Source organism: Jatropha curcas, chromosome 10 (assembly GCF_041381405.1).
Source record: "Jatropha curcas cultivar XTBG-Jc1 chromosome 10, XTBG_Jcur_1.0, whole genome shotgun sequence".
NCBI classification, from domain to species: domain Eukaryota; kingdom Viridiplantae; phylum Streptophyta; class Magnoliopsida; order Malpighiales; family Euphorbiaceae; genus Jatropha; species Jatropha curcas.
In genome coordinates this window covers 8,394,181-8,411,161 of record NC_143160.1, presented here as the reverse complement: position 1 = coordinate 8,411,161, position 16,981 = coordinate 8,394,181, and the positions used below count along the sequence as shown (strand labels likewise).

The following is a 16,981-nucleotide window of genomic DNA, read 5'->3' as shown; positions in this document are numbered from 1 at the left end:
ATTTCACTTAACCAGAATTTATGGACCTTTAATTATCTTCTGCTTCAAACAAAGAAGTTTCCGTGCATATATTTAATCCTACAAATTTCTCAACTTGAAGCAAACCATAAGTTTTCATTTTCCACTCCTAATCTCTATAAGCCAACAATCAAATCATCAGAGACCATTTTCTGGATTTTGAAGGTGTTTTTTATGTAGAGCTTAAAAGACAGGTTTTGCTTCTGACTGCCGAGGTCGATGATTTCTTCAAAATCAAACCAGAACCTGGTCCTAACAGATTAACCGGATGTTTTCTTGCAAAGCTACAACCTGGAAGTTATTTCAACTGGAGAGAAACACGTAATACAGAAATAGTACCAGCTTGGCTTGTGAACTTGTGGAGCAGCAGCAATGGAACAGGAGTGTTCATCCCTCGAACTGTCAAATCTAGGAGATATGTGCATGGTACGTGCTTTAACATGCTAAAAGCGAAGGCCGATATCTCGTTGCGAAGAGTTTTAGCCTTAGTACTGGAATTGTATTCCGGATCGTGAGCTTGTGAATATATACACATAGCTAAATAAGTTTTGCACATTTGCTAAAATTTCTTTGTATAATTTGCAGGTAGTATGAATAACAGAAGCAGACGAGTATACGAGCGAGTGAAGCAGAATTAATCATCAAATAAACTGTAATCACATTGAAAATAAATTGTACTCTAGCTCAAAAACCTTTAGGTAGAACATTTGATGATGAATTGGACTTTAGACTTCTAAAGTCGAATAATTATGAGAAAAATGTAGTTTGAGTGTTTGACAGCATATATATATATATATATATATATATATATATATATATATATATGCACATTGGTAGAAATATTTTTAATAATAAGGCCTTTTACAATACATAGAATGATACCCCAGACTTTGAGAACAGCCAAAAAGATTGATTTAGGTGCCTTTTAGTAAACTGTAAAACGAACTCATTAGATTCAGCATATTTTGTCCATCTGTAACTAAGTGGACATGCCTTCATTACATATGTAAGACAACTATCCCCAGCAACCCTCGAGATACTAATCGATGTAAAATATACTATCTGTCATTTCTATAAAATGCAGAACTTCATCTTTGACAATAGGCAAACTAGAAGAAAATTTTGGCCGTCAAAAAACAATACTAATGATGCTTACTCACCTTCACTGTCTCAACAATGTTAAATAGCATAATCATTCATGGAAATCCACGTGAGGATTTGCTCGGAGGGAATTGTCAATCTCTAGGGCGTGCAAGCCATAAAGAGCTGAGTGCTCGGAGACGAGAAGTGTAATCACTGATAACAAGAAGAGCTCGAGCAGCTTGCCGTGTCGTCAAAATCCTATGCATTTGTTGCAGGGTTTGCTGCCTTAAAAGATCAGCCTAGCAAGAGAAACAATAAGTAGCTTAAAACTTTAGTAAATTCAGTGCAAATTAGATTAGACTAAAAGATATATTACTTGGTGAAGGAAGTTTTCTAATGTTGCAAGCTTGCCCATGGCAATTGCCATTTGACCCATGTAGTCAGCAACATTTCCAGAACCAGCAGGACCTAGAGATGTAGAGGAAAGCGTGTCGACAAGCGTTTGTTGTAAAGCCTCCATTCCTTGGGACAAGGCATCTTCAGCCTGTTGAGAGGATTGCTGCAGATTGCATATGCCCATTAACTGTTGATCGGTCAATGGTTCAAGGTGGTTCCCAAGTATCTAAAGTATAAAACCAAAAAAACTTCGAAGCTAAGTCAACCAGAATAGTTCAGACAGAAAAACCAAGAACTATAGACTGAAAAAAGAAATTTATGTGCTTAATTACCTTCAGAAGCTCAGAAGATCTAAAACCACCCAACCACATGAAACATCTCTCTGCAGGTGTCTTCCACATGCCTGAGAGCATATGAAACACATCAGCCTTTGTGCCAATGCTCTTTAGCTGGAATATCTCATCGTAATGTGCCATTACAGCATCAACAACAAGGCGTAATTCATTATCGGCCATATGAGAATTGACGGCCGATCTTAGGTCATTGATCAACCGGTGATGCTCATCAAGCCAACGCGCATATTCCATGTCAAATGCAACAGCTCCTGCAAGTATGATCAATCAGAAAAACCAAAATGATCAGGATATTATCTTTTGGATCATGAAGTTTTCTCAGGTACTCATCTAAAAATGTCCATAAAATAACTATCTCATTTCAAAAATTAACTTTTACACCAAAATTCCTTACCATTTCCGGCTCCATGATCCCCTGAAAATCCAGCTGGAATAAAAATTCCCTGCAGCAGATTGCCAAAGCAAAGGAAAAAGCAAATTTAGTGTTACAATTAAGGATTAAAAATAAAATAATAATAATTCAAATAAAAAAAATGTGACTTCTTACACCTGCTGCCGAGCTCGTTGAAGTTCTTGCTCTAGCTGTGCAAGCCTTAGTCGACTGTTCTCGAGCTGCTGGACATAAGCCTATCCAAAACCAAAACCTATAAATGATCCAAATATGCTTAATTCATTAACTTAAGACATCAAAATGGAATGGGGTAGAAAATGATGCCAATTAATTTAGGCGCAATAAATTTAATTAGCATCACATGAGACAATACATGAATCTGAAGTTTAAAATGTAACAATGGGAAAAGAAGAAAAACTGAACAAAAAACTTTCTTTTACTTCATGATTAAAAGAAAGCAACCACCCAAATATCAACTTCCCAAATGGCAAGAACAACCATTTGTGTAAGATACTAAGGCTAATCAAATGAATTTTTAGTTTTGTTACATACATTACCTCAAATAACAGAAAACCAACATAGGCTATATCATCTATTAGCCACCAAAAAAGAATTGCAAAACCAACTTTTTTTAAAAAAATTACCGGAAAAAGAGAATTCAATAACAAAAATAGTTAATTAACTTGAAAGTAACTAAGGCATAGCAGGCAGAAACACGTTACTTTCTTTCTCAGTCGACTTTTCCTAGCAGCCTCACGATTCTGAGCCAACCTTCGAAGAGTCTACAAAAAGTAAGCATAAATCACCTTAATTTAAGTTTCCAAAAAACCAATAACTACTTAAAACAGAGCATAGCATATCTCAATGACCTTTTGATCGCCAGTCCTTCTCTTGGATTGATCAATGGAATCCACTCCCACGATTGTACCATGCTGCAATCCATGGAACTACATCATCAATCAAAGAAGCCTCAATCACAATTTTTTATCCAAATAGCTTCAGAACTTTTGGTATTAGTGAGAAACCGAACTTTTGGAATTAGCTAAATGGAACAGTTATAATTTCAGTTAAAGTCAGAGCAGCCATTATCCAGCAGATTATTCTTTTAAAACAAGACAAGATATGATGCTAATAAAATGCAAATTAAAAATTACAGTGAGTTCTCAATTCCAAAGGCGACCCGCCATTAGACCAAAAAAAAATTTTTTTCTTAAAAGATTCCCATTAAACAGACAACTTATAACAGAGCATAGCATAGAATATGTAAAAAAATAATAAAAAACAGAGCATATCGCGGAGAAAGAAAGAGAAACCAAAAAAATAAATAGAGCAACCTGGTTTCTGTCATCAGTATCAACATCTGTAGAAGTGTCAGTCTGTTGGCTATTATCTGCCACAGCTGAATCCCCCCAGTTCTCAATACTATGTCCGTTTCCCAATGAGGAGCCGATCGTTGTCCCTTTTTGGTACATGTATTGCCCTGTGTCCAAACACCCTGTTCCTGTCGTCGCTATCTCTGCAGACCCAATACTCTAAACAAACAAGTAAACGATACCCATAAAGCAGAGTCTTATACGTGTAAAAAACAGAGGTTTTGTTTTAAAGAAAGAAAGAAAAAGAAAAATGGATAAACAGGTACCGTATTAAGAGCAGAATCGTAGTGCAAGTTGTTTGACAAAACAGCGACATTGCCCGATTTCAAACTAAACATGGAGCCTACAGAACCCATCAGTAGTTAGAGAAACTTAACTTTCCAATCGCTTAAAAAGAAATAAAATGCTTATACTTCATTTTAAAAAATTATTTTATATTTATATATATGTAGAGAGAGAGCAAGAAAGAAAGATACTTCGGCTTAAATCAACAGCATCGTCATGAGTAAAAGCAGGAGCGGATTGATCAAGCTCTCCAAGATCCGCAAAACGCGTCTGGTTACGGCTATTATCTTCTGCTCTGTTTTAAAGAAAGCAAGAAAGATAGAGCAAGAAAATGAATTAAGAAAATTTCCTTTGCATACACACTTTATAACCAGTAACAGCCACCATTACCAACTACAAAGATTTAAAAAATAAAATAAAATAAAAAAAGCTCAAAAACCAAAGAATAGAGAAATAGAGATTACCGGAGAAAGAAGGATGAGTGGCAGTACATTTCAGGGTTAGAAATGGTGTGAGAAGCGGCTGCTGCTGCTGCTTTGAAGCTTTGCATCTGTATGTTCAAAGTTTCTTCTTTCTTTCTTTCTTTCTTTCTTTCTTTAAGTTTCTCCCTGCAAGCAAGCAGAGGTATAAGGAGAGGGGACTAAAATGGTAGCTGCTACGTTCGAGAAGAAAAGAAAAAGGAAGGAGAGGAGAAAATATAGAGATTAGAGAGAGAAAATCTTGTTGTGATCTTAATGAAGAGGATAGCGTATCAGTACGGCTAGCTTTTAATTTCATTTTCATAGTTATAAAGAACAAAATGGCTATCAGACTTTTTATTATTGCGTTCTGACTTGGGATTTTAGTTTCCCAATATCCCCACACATTTCTATATTTGTCTTCAATTTCCTGTCTAAGTGCGTTTCTTGCACTCTCTATGTCTTATCCTCTCTCTTCTTAATCATGTCTTAACTTCAATAATTTCTTCTTTATAACGATTTGTAATGAGCTATATCCATAAATTTACCTGTATATTTACGTAAAAAATTTGATACTATGACCAGTGAGTGTGAAAAATTTTTTAACTCCTTAAATAAGAGTATCAAATTTTTTAAACCCTTAAATAAGAAGTCATAGCGTTTGATTTCAATAATTGTAGAAATTTTCTTTGAAAGCACTTTTCTTTAAGAATGTGATACAACGAAATAAAATTAAACTTTTCTCACTAGAAGCGCTTTTCCTTTTGAACTTGATGCAGCACGAGGTGATTAGATTTAATCCAATAAGCTAAAAACACCTTAGATCAATTAAATACTCGTAAATAGATTAGAATTAGGCTTTAACTCATCGAATTTAAAAAAACATATATATATATATATATATATATATATATATAATTTTAGGGTAGATCGGCTTACGTTAACAATGGAGAGGCGTGTGGGAGTATTTAAAGTGCGGTCCCCAAGACATGTATAGTATTTGGATTAGCCATTAGGGCCTCTCTCTCTCCTTGTTTCTGAATAGGGTATACCTCAGAGCTGTTTGATGAAATGATTCTTTGTTTGTTTCTTTCACACTATCACATCATACACAGCAGCGATAGATAATAGAGGTGCATTCTCTAATCTCTATGCCTATGGAATGGATATATAGTCTCTGTTCTAAAGCTAACCCAAAAGTCTTTCTTGATGCCTTGCTCTCTCTACAATTGTTGCCTTTCTCTCTCTAGAATTGTGTACTATGCACGTAGAATCATTAATATAAAACTATATATAAAGCTTGGGAAACTGCGTCCTGTGCCTTAGCTACATGATGTGATGGTGATGAGATATGATGAAATGAGATCTTTAAGAAAAAACAGATTAGAGGAATCCAACAAAAGAAATCTATTACTTTTATTCAATAAATAAATGAAAAGTTTCGTGCATTTTGTTTTTTCCTTTTGTTTTAATTAATGGAATTCCACATAAAATCATATTGTTTTGTTTTTTATTTATATATATTTTCACGCTTCGAAACAAAGTAAAATAATATATCGAGTAATAATATTAGTTATTATTAATTATTCTATTAGTTATCAATTTTTAATTTATGGTTATTTTTTATATAACAATTTAAATTAAAAGTGTTTGATAAAAATAGTTATTTAATTATTATTTAATTTAAAATGATATTAATTATTTAACAAGCTAAATTTAGAGAAAAAAAACAATTCGTATGATTATCAAAAAAATTCAATTAAACACTAAATGCGGAAAGTTAAAAACTAAACATAAGAGTATTTAACGTTTCATAAAAAGTTCCGTTAAGTTTTAAAAATTGATAACTAGAATGTTTGTTTTTCACAAAAATTAAGAAAATAATTAGAATAAATTAATTTTCTAAAACATACATGGTAGAATGTTTGTTTAATTGCCCTTTTTTAAAATTAAAAACTTCCAGTTAACTTTGTTATAAAACACCTAATAAATATGGGTAAAATTGAAAAGAAATAATTGATATACTCTCAAAATTCTAAATGAATACTTAAATGGAAGTGCTCCTTTCTTGCAATTAAAATGAAAATGGAACAAAAAGAACATTATAAAAAATATATTACCGAATACTAAAATTAGTAGAAACATAGTTTTAATTTAATAAAAAATATTAAGATTTAACTCACAAGGTATTACCGAACATTGCCATTATTTAATAATTTCACGAGGCATATTAAACAAAAACAATGCAATCCAAAAAATAATATAAACTCTCGTGTTCATGAGACCCAAAGCTTTATTTAAAAACAAAAATCTATGTAGTCTCAATGAAAGAATATAGGATATTTCGGAAAGAGTGCGAATTTGGTTTTGATACCGTAGACAAAATTAATACACACTTGTAAATTAGTATTCTCATGGAAAAAGACATATTTATACTATTTAATTTGTTAATATCCTAATCTATATTCTTGAATCCATTTACCAAATTAGTTATGAGTTGGAAAAAAGAAAGCATATCTGCCTGCTTTTTATAAATGAGCACTGAAAATTAAAAAAATAATTGAAATTTTGAGCTGAAAAAATAATTAATCGAAGGAATCAATTTGAAAGTTTTCAATATATAATTTTCTTATATAAAATCAATAATTAATTAAGTGATCATTAATTTATTTTTCATAAAAAAAAATTGGAATAAAAAATATAAATATATTATTTTGAATACAATAGTCTTATCTTTTAAATATTAACTTTGAAAAATCAAAAGAGATAACTTTATTTGGAAAAATGGAAACGTATTTTTCTTTTACTTTAATACGTATGTTTAGATTTAGGTATTAAGAATGACATTAAAGTAATTTCTTTTCAATAACATCGGTTTTGATTTTAAATTTGCCAACTAAGTGCGTTATTTTATACTTATTTAAGGAATGAGAGATTTTAAATTTAAGATATTTTGATTTGTAAAAATTTTCACCAATTTAATAAAAAAATAAAATAATTACTCTGTTTTATAGCCCACAATATTTTTTTTTCATTGAACTTCCTAATGCATAAAAAAATAGCAGTATTTAATTTTAAACTCTCAAATTTATAATGAAATTTATTTAGAAATACTATTTATTTTAGCTAGTTCAGCTGTAAATTGTTGGTGAAATAAAAAAAGATGTATCTTCAATTTTAACTACCTAGTTGTCGTTTTACACTTGCATAAGTGAAAAGAGTAAGTCTTTAAATAATTGTTTATTAAAATTTCCACTTTAGGGGCCTAAATGAAAAGTTGATAACAAATAAGGCATTGCTTGAAAGGAACAACTTGGGATTTTGTGAGAAGCTAAGCTGCCAAAGGAAATTTATTTGCTTTTCTATTTGGATTTTGGCCAGCGTGTAGAGCCAGGTCTATACTTATTTATTCATTATAAATTATTTGTTTGACACATCTTATACGGCAACCGTACCATACAGTTGATGACGTGTCACTTTCTATCTGGTCCCTGTCTGGGGTTTATGCTATGTGGGTTTTGGGTTTCGTTTGTTTCTTGGTTTTCTTTTTTTTTTTTTAAAAAAAAAAGGATTTTTATTTCTTCACCGTCTCTGCCTTGTTTCCATTCTTGTGATATATACAGAAAAGAATTTGAAAAGGAAAGGAGAGACAGTAAACCATTTCTTTTATTTTTAAATTTCATTATTTCCTTCCTTTATTGGCTGAGCACAGTGGGTAAGTATAGGTCCGGTTTGAATCAGAACTTTTAATAAACTGATGAAAAACCTCAAAACGAATCAGTTCAGCAATATCGGTCCCGAACTAAACCGATCCCTTGTCCAATTTTTTTGCCACCAGAATTCATCCTAAAATTACTTATTCATGCGGAAAAAAAAAAAAAAAAAAGACAGAAAGAAAAGCAATTGAGCCCAATGTTTTTCATTTTCTTTATAAAGGATCAAACCAAACTTGATCCTGAACCGAGACTAGAATTGAAATCAAAAAGTCTGTTTAATAAAATTAGTTGTTTTTTTGGTAGGATTTAATTAAAAGCTACTAATTATAGCATTTACCTTACCGAACAGTATAAAAAATATAGCTACTTACAAAGATGATGCCCAAAATCTCAAAATTCCATATTTCAGTCCTGAATTTTAATGAATCGGCCCCTCTTATGGCTTGTCTCTGTTTTTATTCAACGATTAATATTATTAAGCAGTTTTTAATTAAAACGCTAGACGTTATTTTTCATAGTATTTATTAACATAACATTTGAACGAGATTAAAATAATATTTTATAAAAGATATAAAAAATAATTTTACCGAACATGGCTTTAATTAGAGGTTAATCAATGAACTTCAAGAATTTCATACAATGGTGAAATTTATTGTTTAAGTTTAATTGATTATTGTATAACAAATAATTGTTTTTAATATATATTAATGAGATACATAATTCTCCATTAACATTCTACCGCAATTCTAGAATTTTACGTAATGATATCTTTCAAAACCATGAATCATGTTTCTCAACCAAACAATAGAAACATGAAATTCTATTGATTTAATAATTCATAGTTTCTATTTGAAATCTGTATACATTTCATTCAATTCTTATTCCATCCATCCAAGCAATCATTTAGAGACAGTTAATCATGAAATTAAAATTCCAACATGAGTCTTCTTAATGGAAATTTCAAATCTTGATAACTGTGATATTCCTTTTAAAAATACTTAAATATGACTTTTTAAATAAAAATAAAATTTACAACACTGAGGTAATCCGTCATCAACTGCAGAAACATCCACTACCATATAACAGCACCTGAAAGCTTGCAATAGCCTATAGGTTCGCCGTCTAGCGAAATTAGACAATAGTCACCGAGAAAGAACTACTGGACAACATCCAGAAAACCAAAAAATAACACGAATATCATATGGATCCTAAAGTTTGGTAATCAAGACAGCTCAACCAACAACACTATTGCAATCCTCCTTCTGTGATCTAACTTTTTTTCATTTATGTATAAGAGAGTCCCAACATTGTATCCAAAATAAACACAGCATTTAATGTACTTGGATTAATAAATTATGGTTCAGTAAATTGCAGTCATGTGTTTTTGTAAATCAAGATGAGTGTTTTTTCAGACAGGGATAGTTTCTTGAGTGTTAATATCAAAACGATTGTGGGTCAATACTTCCCTTGCTCGAGCACTTCTATGTTGTAGACGCTGGTGCAGCATTTCCGATAATTGGTTGAAGAATTCAGCATCCCATCTGTGAATCAACAAAGGGTCTTCTGCATAGCATATATATATAGATGTAACAGCACTCTCAACCACAACCATGGCTAGTCCAACCTGGGGTAAATATATGCTTTACGGTTAGAATGTCATTCACAACCATACACACAAGATATGGTTTTGGCAGCAGCGGTTGGGTTGTGATTCAGACTAATATCTATTCATTTGATTTCTGGTTATCTAATTCTATGAGTGATTAGTGAAAAGATGAACATTATGAGAAAGAGCAAAAACTTACCAACACCATTCCCATCAACATTGCAGTGGGTCCTACCATAGTTACTCTATCATTCCATTTGAGATGGGCCCAAACACCTGAACAAGTTCCTGTGATTAGCCCACATAAAAGTGTTCCCATCAACAGAACAGCACCTGAACAATCATAAGCCACAAGTGCTTCAACTCCAGTTGATTGGAATAATTCCCAAGCATCCCTTGCTGAATGGTTAAAACTTTTGCCGTAAACAGCTATCTGAAAGGAAAGAGCAAACCATAGTATTGTTAATAATCTGCAGTCAGTTATGGCAATTCAACTATGTCTCAGAAGACCAAAATACTGAACTCCTACAATACTAGCTGGGGAAATATACTCCACCTTGAATATTTCATCTTAAGAGGGTAACTTTATGAAAATCTTGATAAAATAGTTGAGATTCAGATAATTATATATGACTGTTGAGACAAGAAGCTTCCAATGGACAGCAGATCTCAAGAACAAGGTAAAAGGATGTAGACTTTTAATTAGTAAATCACCCTCCTCCAAGGAAATGGTGGAGGAAAAAAATTAGAATGTATCTGCAGCTCATCAAATGCTCCCAAAAGCTTACGGGTCCAAATGTAAAATGGAGAAATATATCATGAAATTAATGCATCAGAACCTCAGAAAAGTAGGAGGTAAGTCTTCTGAATGTTTTGTTACATCATATTGAAATCGCATTAAGCAAAATTCACAATTTCATGATGAATCTTGACAACTAACCAAGTTTTCTCAGTTTCATATTCATCTACATCCAAACATAATGCATTCCCACAAAGCATATTACCAATTCTGAAATTAAGGCAGCCATCGGTAGTGCTACTCAAACGTTTTAATTATATCCCATGAAGCTGTTTGGGATCACATTTTTTACATTAACAAATTTGGTTTGTCCTCTGGCCTTCCATATCAACTGAATAAACCTTTTTGTGCCATAAAATTCATCTTCTTTTCATCATAGCTAACCAAGAATAAATTGCACATCAGACATCAGATTTCTATATTTCAATTTCTTAGTCCACACATTCAAAGACTTTGAAAACCCCATTCCACTCGCTAGACCAATACCATTAAACCTGTTACAAAGTTGCTTAATATTCTGCTCCAAAATCCATTTATGTTCTCAATGTTTCTACAAATAATTTTCTTCCTGTTCTCAGTATTTCCATATAAAAATTCTTTCCCTTAATTGAGGTCAATAAGCTGATAAGGCAATGCCCTGGTACCAAAACATAAACCTAACTAGTCAAAATTAAATTAAACACAGTCCTAGATTATAATTGTCAAAGACATAATGTCAAAAATGTCATTGGGACAAAATATATCTATCAGGTATATTACCTTAACGGTCACCAAACTTTTCATTAAGGTCATATCACTTCAATTTGTTATTCCCTAGTCACTAAACTCTGATTTTTGTTTCAATACAGGGGTCATCCACAAAAATCCAATGACAAGAAGGACCAGCATAGTACAAAAAATAGAACATTTCATTTACAAAATCATAATAAACTAATTTGGGACCTCCTTATTAATCTAGTTAGCAAATGATGTCACCTAAATGAAAAAAGTTAAAAACAGAAAAAGAAAAAGAATTTTCCACTATACTATTTGTATTTTATAACCTTCCTTTTCCTCTCTCCTATATTCTTCTGCAATCAAGGTTTTTTTTTCTTTTTTTTGTGAAATATGTGATTTTTAGTGCATGTTACTATTTCGATTACCAGGATTTCGATGGATGATATTCTTTTGAAGCAAAAAACAAAGTTCAGTAATTAAAAACAACAATTGAAGATATATGATTTTAGTGAAACAATGTGAAAAGTTGGATGATCGTCAATATAATTTACTCGAAATCCATCCCTGAAGAGGAAAGGGGAAATCCTCAAATGGTGTATGTGATTTTTAGTTTGTGTTACCATTCCGATTACCATATTCTGATGGGTGACCTCCTTTTGAAACAAAAATCAAGTTTAGTAACTAAAAACAATGAATTGTAGTTATGGGACTTTAATAAAACTAAATGAAAAGTTGGGGGTGACTATCAGTACAATTTTTGTTCGAAATCTATCCCTGGAGAGTAATAGGGCATTTCTCAAGTCAAAAACCACCATGACATTTTAAGAACCTCTAAGATGCAAGCATTAGATTTAGAAGAAAAGGAATGTTGACAGAAATTACCAGAACATAGGCATACTTGTTAAAGAACCGGACAAGAGTCTCCACGAGATGAAACATAAAATCAACACAGCAAAGCAAGCACTCGTTCTTGCCTATCTTTGACCTCAATCCCCTGATCTAAAATATACTCACAAGTTAAACTAGATGGAGAAAACAGAGAAAAAAAATACAAAAAGAAGGTAGTGAACTGGTTCAGAGAAGAAAATTTTGAATAAGCCTACCTCCCACCGCAATGTCCTAATTGCAGCTGTGAAGAGTGATCCGTAGCAAATGCTGCCAAAAGATGTTGTAACAGCATACCTTATTGACTTCATCACTGGGTTAGGAGGCATTGATGTTGCTTCTCGACCACCATGAATAAGAACGAGGAACACCATCCCAGACACTATAACATGCACAGTGTTACAGAGGACTGCGCCCGTCCAAAACAAGCTTACTGAGAGAATCTGGGGTATGCAATTAACAGCATTAGAAGTGTTCTACAATTTAGACTAAGATAGAACTTTCTCGGTGTTCTCATCCCATAGATAGAAATGGAATAAAGAGCAAAACTTGCCAGCTCACCACAAGAAGCCACCAGCGTCCACCATCCTCCATGCTTGAAGCCACAACACCAGCTACTCCAAAGGACCATATCCCCATCCATAAAAGCATAACTAGCATGAATGCATATGCAACTCTTGTAACTTCAGGAAGACTCCATACCATCTTCACAGCTTTTTGCAGCACCAACATGGTAAATGGAAGTCTATGGAAGAACAGCAACTGTCAGACATAATCTTACTAATCCAAATTTCCAATTCGTCAATCTACAACAGTTGCATGTATGAGAATGAGTGAAAGAGTGGCAAGCAAGAGGCATAGAGAGAGAGAGAGAGAGAGAGAGAGAGAGATTTAGATACAATAGGTAAACTGTTGAACAAACAATCTGGACAAGAAAGTATAAAATTCATTCCAATTATGTTATTAAAAAAAAAAACACTTCACTCCCAAACATTTAAGAACAGCAACTGCCATTGGTTTGTTGCTGATGCATAAAAAATAATTTTTGAAACTACATTATGTTATGAAATGTCACCTTCTCTATCAGATTTAAGTATAAAATTGACGTTAGGCTTGCAGATTAGCATATTGCACAAACTCCATTAAGAGGAAAAAAATATATTAGCTTGTCCATTAAGAGGATAGAGTTCAATTATAATTATAACCTTCAAGCCTAGTTTATTTGAAAACAGGGGGTCACATCAGATGCTACAATTTCCTTTCAACATTTATGTTTAGAAATTTGATTGCAAATCAAAAAATACTAGAGCAGTAAAACTGATGCCATAGACATGTAACACAATTGGACTCATGATATTTATGGAATTATTTTGAAACATACAGGGAGGCATTTTGCCCATTAATTAGTTGCCCCAACTTCAAATTTTGGATAGCAAGACCAAGAGCATCATGTTAATAATCGATACGACTTATAAAAGTAATTATGCTAAATAGATTCCAATGAATTATTTTTGACATCAACGTTAACTCTTCAGATCCTTATAAACATTTTTTGAAGATAAAATAAAAACAGACAAAAAATATCAGAAGTATAAAAACTATTCAAAATATTAATTTTATATTAAGATCAATACCTTCTTAAGTCTTAATATTTAGCATAGACAATACAAAAGAAGTCAAGAACTTTTGGTTTGAGAAGACTTCTATATATGTCAATTCTTTGCTCTTTTTTATTCCCCCTTTTCCTTTAGAACCAATATAATGTTGGACTGAAGAATGAGTATACAGTCCCATGTAAAACTCATGTAATAAAGAAGCTAATCTAACAACACTTGCCCCCAATCATTAATGAGGAAAAAGCATGAAAGAGCTCAAAGGAACACCTAAACATTCTGTGACCTTGTGCATATATGAGTTGCATGTTAGACGACAACATCCATAGTGATGCCAAACCAGTTATATTTCAAAACCACAGTGTTGCAAAGTTCGTACCTGTCTATGACACATATGACATACAAAAACTGCAACGCAGCACCAATTGCAAATGCAACCCCCCAGAAAAACTGCTCACACCAGAAACACAGGACACTGATCACAGCAAGATAAGTAGTCAAAATATGAACCGCTATCTTCATCATCTGATTTGCTCGAGAACCAAGCAACAACAACCAAGTCCACCCAAGTACAGTTCCAACTCCACCAGCAAGAGCATACATTGGCCAATAATCCTCAGTCAATCCCTGGTTATTCCCCTTGGAGCCAGTTGTGAATCTATCAATATTAAACCTATCTGATTTCTTAAACCTATTAAGTCCAAGAACTGCAAGAGCAAGTCCTAATCCGATCAAATGAAATAAGAAGATTCCTAACCAGAAAACATCATGCCATAGCCGTGGTAAGTCAGGAACCAGGATTTGACCACCGCTTCCACTTCTTTGACTCCTCCTTACATTCTAAGACCAACAAGGAAGAACAAAATCAGATAAATAAAACTAATTCAGGAAATTTGACAATTTAAAATACTGTCAAAAACATATAGTCTCCAATACTGACAATTTAGCATTAATGAAGATCATGAAACGTATTTACATTAGACTACAATGAACAAAAAAAATCATAAATTCGATTAAAAGAGAAGTTTAATAGCCTTGTTTAATCATAGAACTCGACAGAATATTTAACTGTTAATTTCAGCATACATAGGCAGAAAGAAGGGAAAAAGAAAACGAAAACAGTAATTATGAAGTGTTTACACTTTATAAGCTATCAAAATTAACTAGCAGAACAGAAAAAAAAAAAAAAAAAAAAAAAAAAAAGGACCAGTGACTGCTTGAATTATTAGATAGAATAGAAAAGAGAAGGACGGACCTGATCGATGGCGCCGACAGAGGTGGAGTCGGAATCGGAGGAGGAGCTCTGAGAATCACTCATAACGGTGGACAGAGATAAAGATTGAAGGATTGGCGTATTGATTGATCAAAGCATTGTTGTTTAGAGTAAATTGAGTGAGAAATGAAGAAAAGCAGAAGAAGAAGGAGGAGGGAGATTTGTCAAAGTAAACAGAGAGAAAGCGTGCGGAAACGTGAACAGAGCGACCAAAAAGGAAATGGTCAATGGACGTTGTTAATAGAATAATGAGGAACGTTGTGAGAAATGGAGGGGAAAGGGAAACTGAAACTCAACGGCTAGAGCCAGAGACTAATACGGTTGTGCGTGTTGATTCGCTAATACGGTTGCTTCTTTGGGCTGTCAAAGGGAAAGGAAAGAAAGAGAATGGCGTACTATTGCATTGACACGCGCAATATTTCTTTTTTTTTTGTTTTCTTTTCGTTTTTCGTGTTTTTTTTTTAGCATAAAATTTGGCTTTTGGAACGTCGTAATGATTTTGTTTTAATGTATGTTTTCAAAAGTATACTGGATGTAATTATGTTTGAATTCAAAGTATACTGGATGTAATTATGTTTGAATTCTATAAGAAAGAGCCATTTGCCAAATACATGGAATCATCCTTCCATTTTTTCAAAAAAAAAAAATATTGCATTTCAAAATTTACTCGAAATTTATTATATCTTTAAAGTTAGTGTAATTTTAATAAATGTATATTTTATTTTTATTTTAATAATATCATAATGTGGTTACTAGTTAGGATAATTTTTTAAAACTATAATTTTTATATTTTTAATAATTTTACAAAATATTTAATTGAGCTGATTTTATGAATTAAAAGTGTTAATAGGATGGCTTGAGTTGAAATATTGAATAGTTGTATAATTTTATAAATTAATAATGTTTAATAAGTAAAAGAAAACTTTAAAATGATATACGTTTTTTTCTAAGTAGGACAGGCAATTATTTATTATCATAACATGCGGTTCAAGTATTAAAATATATTTCAGCTTAACAGATTTTTTTTTTATTTAAATAGAATAAATTATAAAGAGAAAGATAATAAGAATCCCAAAATGAAATTTATTGTGTATTAAACAGATTAAATCCAACAAGGTCCAACTTGTAACACGATGACCATATGAATTTACAAATTTTTGATAAAAAAAAACATTTTATTTTCAAATAAAGCCGGCTAATGAAAACCCCATAATAGATTTGGTTGTAGTTATTAACATTTTGTTAATAAAATTTTATCCTTATCCACAATGATTGTCTGTATCAACCCCACCAAGCAAAAAGGTCAATTGTTCAAAAGAGATGGTCACATTACAATATTTAATTTCATGGAACCACATGTAAAGCATTCAGAATTATTTCATTTTTCTTAGCTGAGCTGTCACTGAAAATCTAAAATCAATGGAGTTTATGCAATCTGCACAGTATTTCCTTGCCTTGAGTCATGAGATGGTTGATAATGGCTTCATTTTTCTTTTTTCATATCATATATTTTTTTTATTTTTTTGATAAAGATTTAATGTTTGGGCCAGCTATTTAGTACTTAGCTTCTAATAGGTAATTTAGTATATTTAATTAGGATGATAAATTATGCAGTTTTACAATTCAATGGTGGATAGTTTATAAAATTATATACAAGTGCATAAGTTAAGATTTATTTAATTTAATTTATAAAAAATATATACTCATTTCATCTATATAATATTAAAGGGCCAAAAATATAATTTGGACCATGTACGTTATCAAAAAAAATCTCATGGCCCCTTAGAGACCTATTAGGTTCTTTTATTCACCTTTTTTGTATTTAATAAATACCTCGTCACGCAAAAAGTGGTGCGTTAATATCCAAACAAGTGTGAAGAGAGTGAAAACATGCAATCCATCTGCACTATCCATGACATCAATATTTATAATTATATTTGATCTAGTATCTAGTTTTTCTTGCTCACAAGAAGGGAGCTCAAGATCTATATCCATGAAAAAATCCATCCAAAGGA

At 32.2% G+C, this 16,981-nt stretch overlaps 2 protein-coding genes and 1 long non-coding RNA gene across 6 annotated transcripts; 1 reads left to right on the top strand and 2 right to left on the bottom strand.

Moving 5' to 3' along the window:
• Window positions 1–43: 43 nt before the first annotated feature.
• Window positions 44–4,683, bottom strand: PAN (bZIP transcription factor family protein). 4 transcript variants are annotated; one of them, XR_016318462.1, is made up of 12 exons: window positions 4,364–4,683; window positions 4,091–4,194; window positions 3,881–3,957; window positions 3,576–3,773; window positions 3,111–3,188; window positions 2,964–3,023; window positions 2,400–2,477; window positions 2,245–2,293; window positions 1,830–2,101; window positions 1,478–1,723; window positions 1,179–1,400; window positions 44–534 (listed from the first exon to the last, which is right to left on the bottom strand). XR_016318462.1 is itself a non-coding variant. In XM_012226664.2 (11 exons), exons 1-11 carry the CDS (start codon window positions 4,447–4,449, stop codon window positions 1,254–1,256), a joined length of 1,395 nt encoding a protein of 464 aa, XP_012082054.1. In that variant the 5' UTR covers window positions 4,450–4,683; the 3' UTR covers window positions 908–1,253. The 4 variants fall into 4 exon arrangements, 2 of the variants coding, with proteins under 2 accessions (XP_012082054.1, XP_012082055.1); XR_016318463.1 differs by having other exon boundaries at window positions 44–509; XM_012226664.2 differs by lacking the exon at window positions 44–534 and having other exon boundaries at window positions 908–1,400.
• LOC149493026 (uncharacterized) lies at window positions 310–843 on the top strand. Its single transcript, XR_016318464.1, has 2 exons — window positions 310–444; window positions 604–843. It is a non-coding gene; the product is annotated as an uncharacterized LOC149493026 (long non-coding RNA).
• A 4,566-nt stretch (window positions 4,684–9,249) lies between the features above and the next one.
• Window positions 9,250–15,344, bottom strand: LOC105641997 (Plasma-membrane choline transporter family protein). The gene is made up of 7 exons (XM_089715619.1): window positions 14,949–15,344; window positions 14,073–14,533; window positions 12,642–12,825; window positions 12,299–12,523; window positions 12,078–12,194; window positions 9,879–10,112; window positions 9,250–9,697 (listed from the first exon to the last, which is right to left on the bottom strand). The coding sequence occupies exons 1-7, from the start codon at window positions 15,009–15,011 to the stop codon at window positions 9,482–9,484; spliced, it is 1,500 nt and encodes a 499-aa protein (XP_089571745.1). The 5' UTR covers window positions 15,012–15,344; the 3' UTR covers window positions 9,250–9,481.
• Window positions 15,345–16,981: the final 1,637 nt, after the last annotated feature.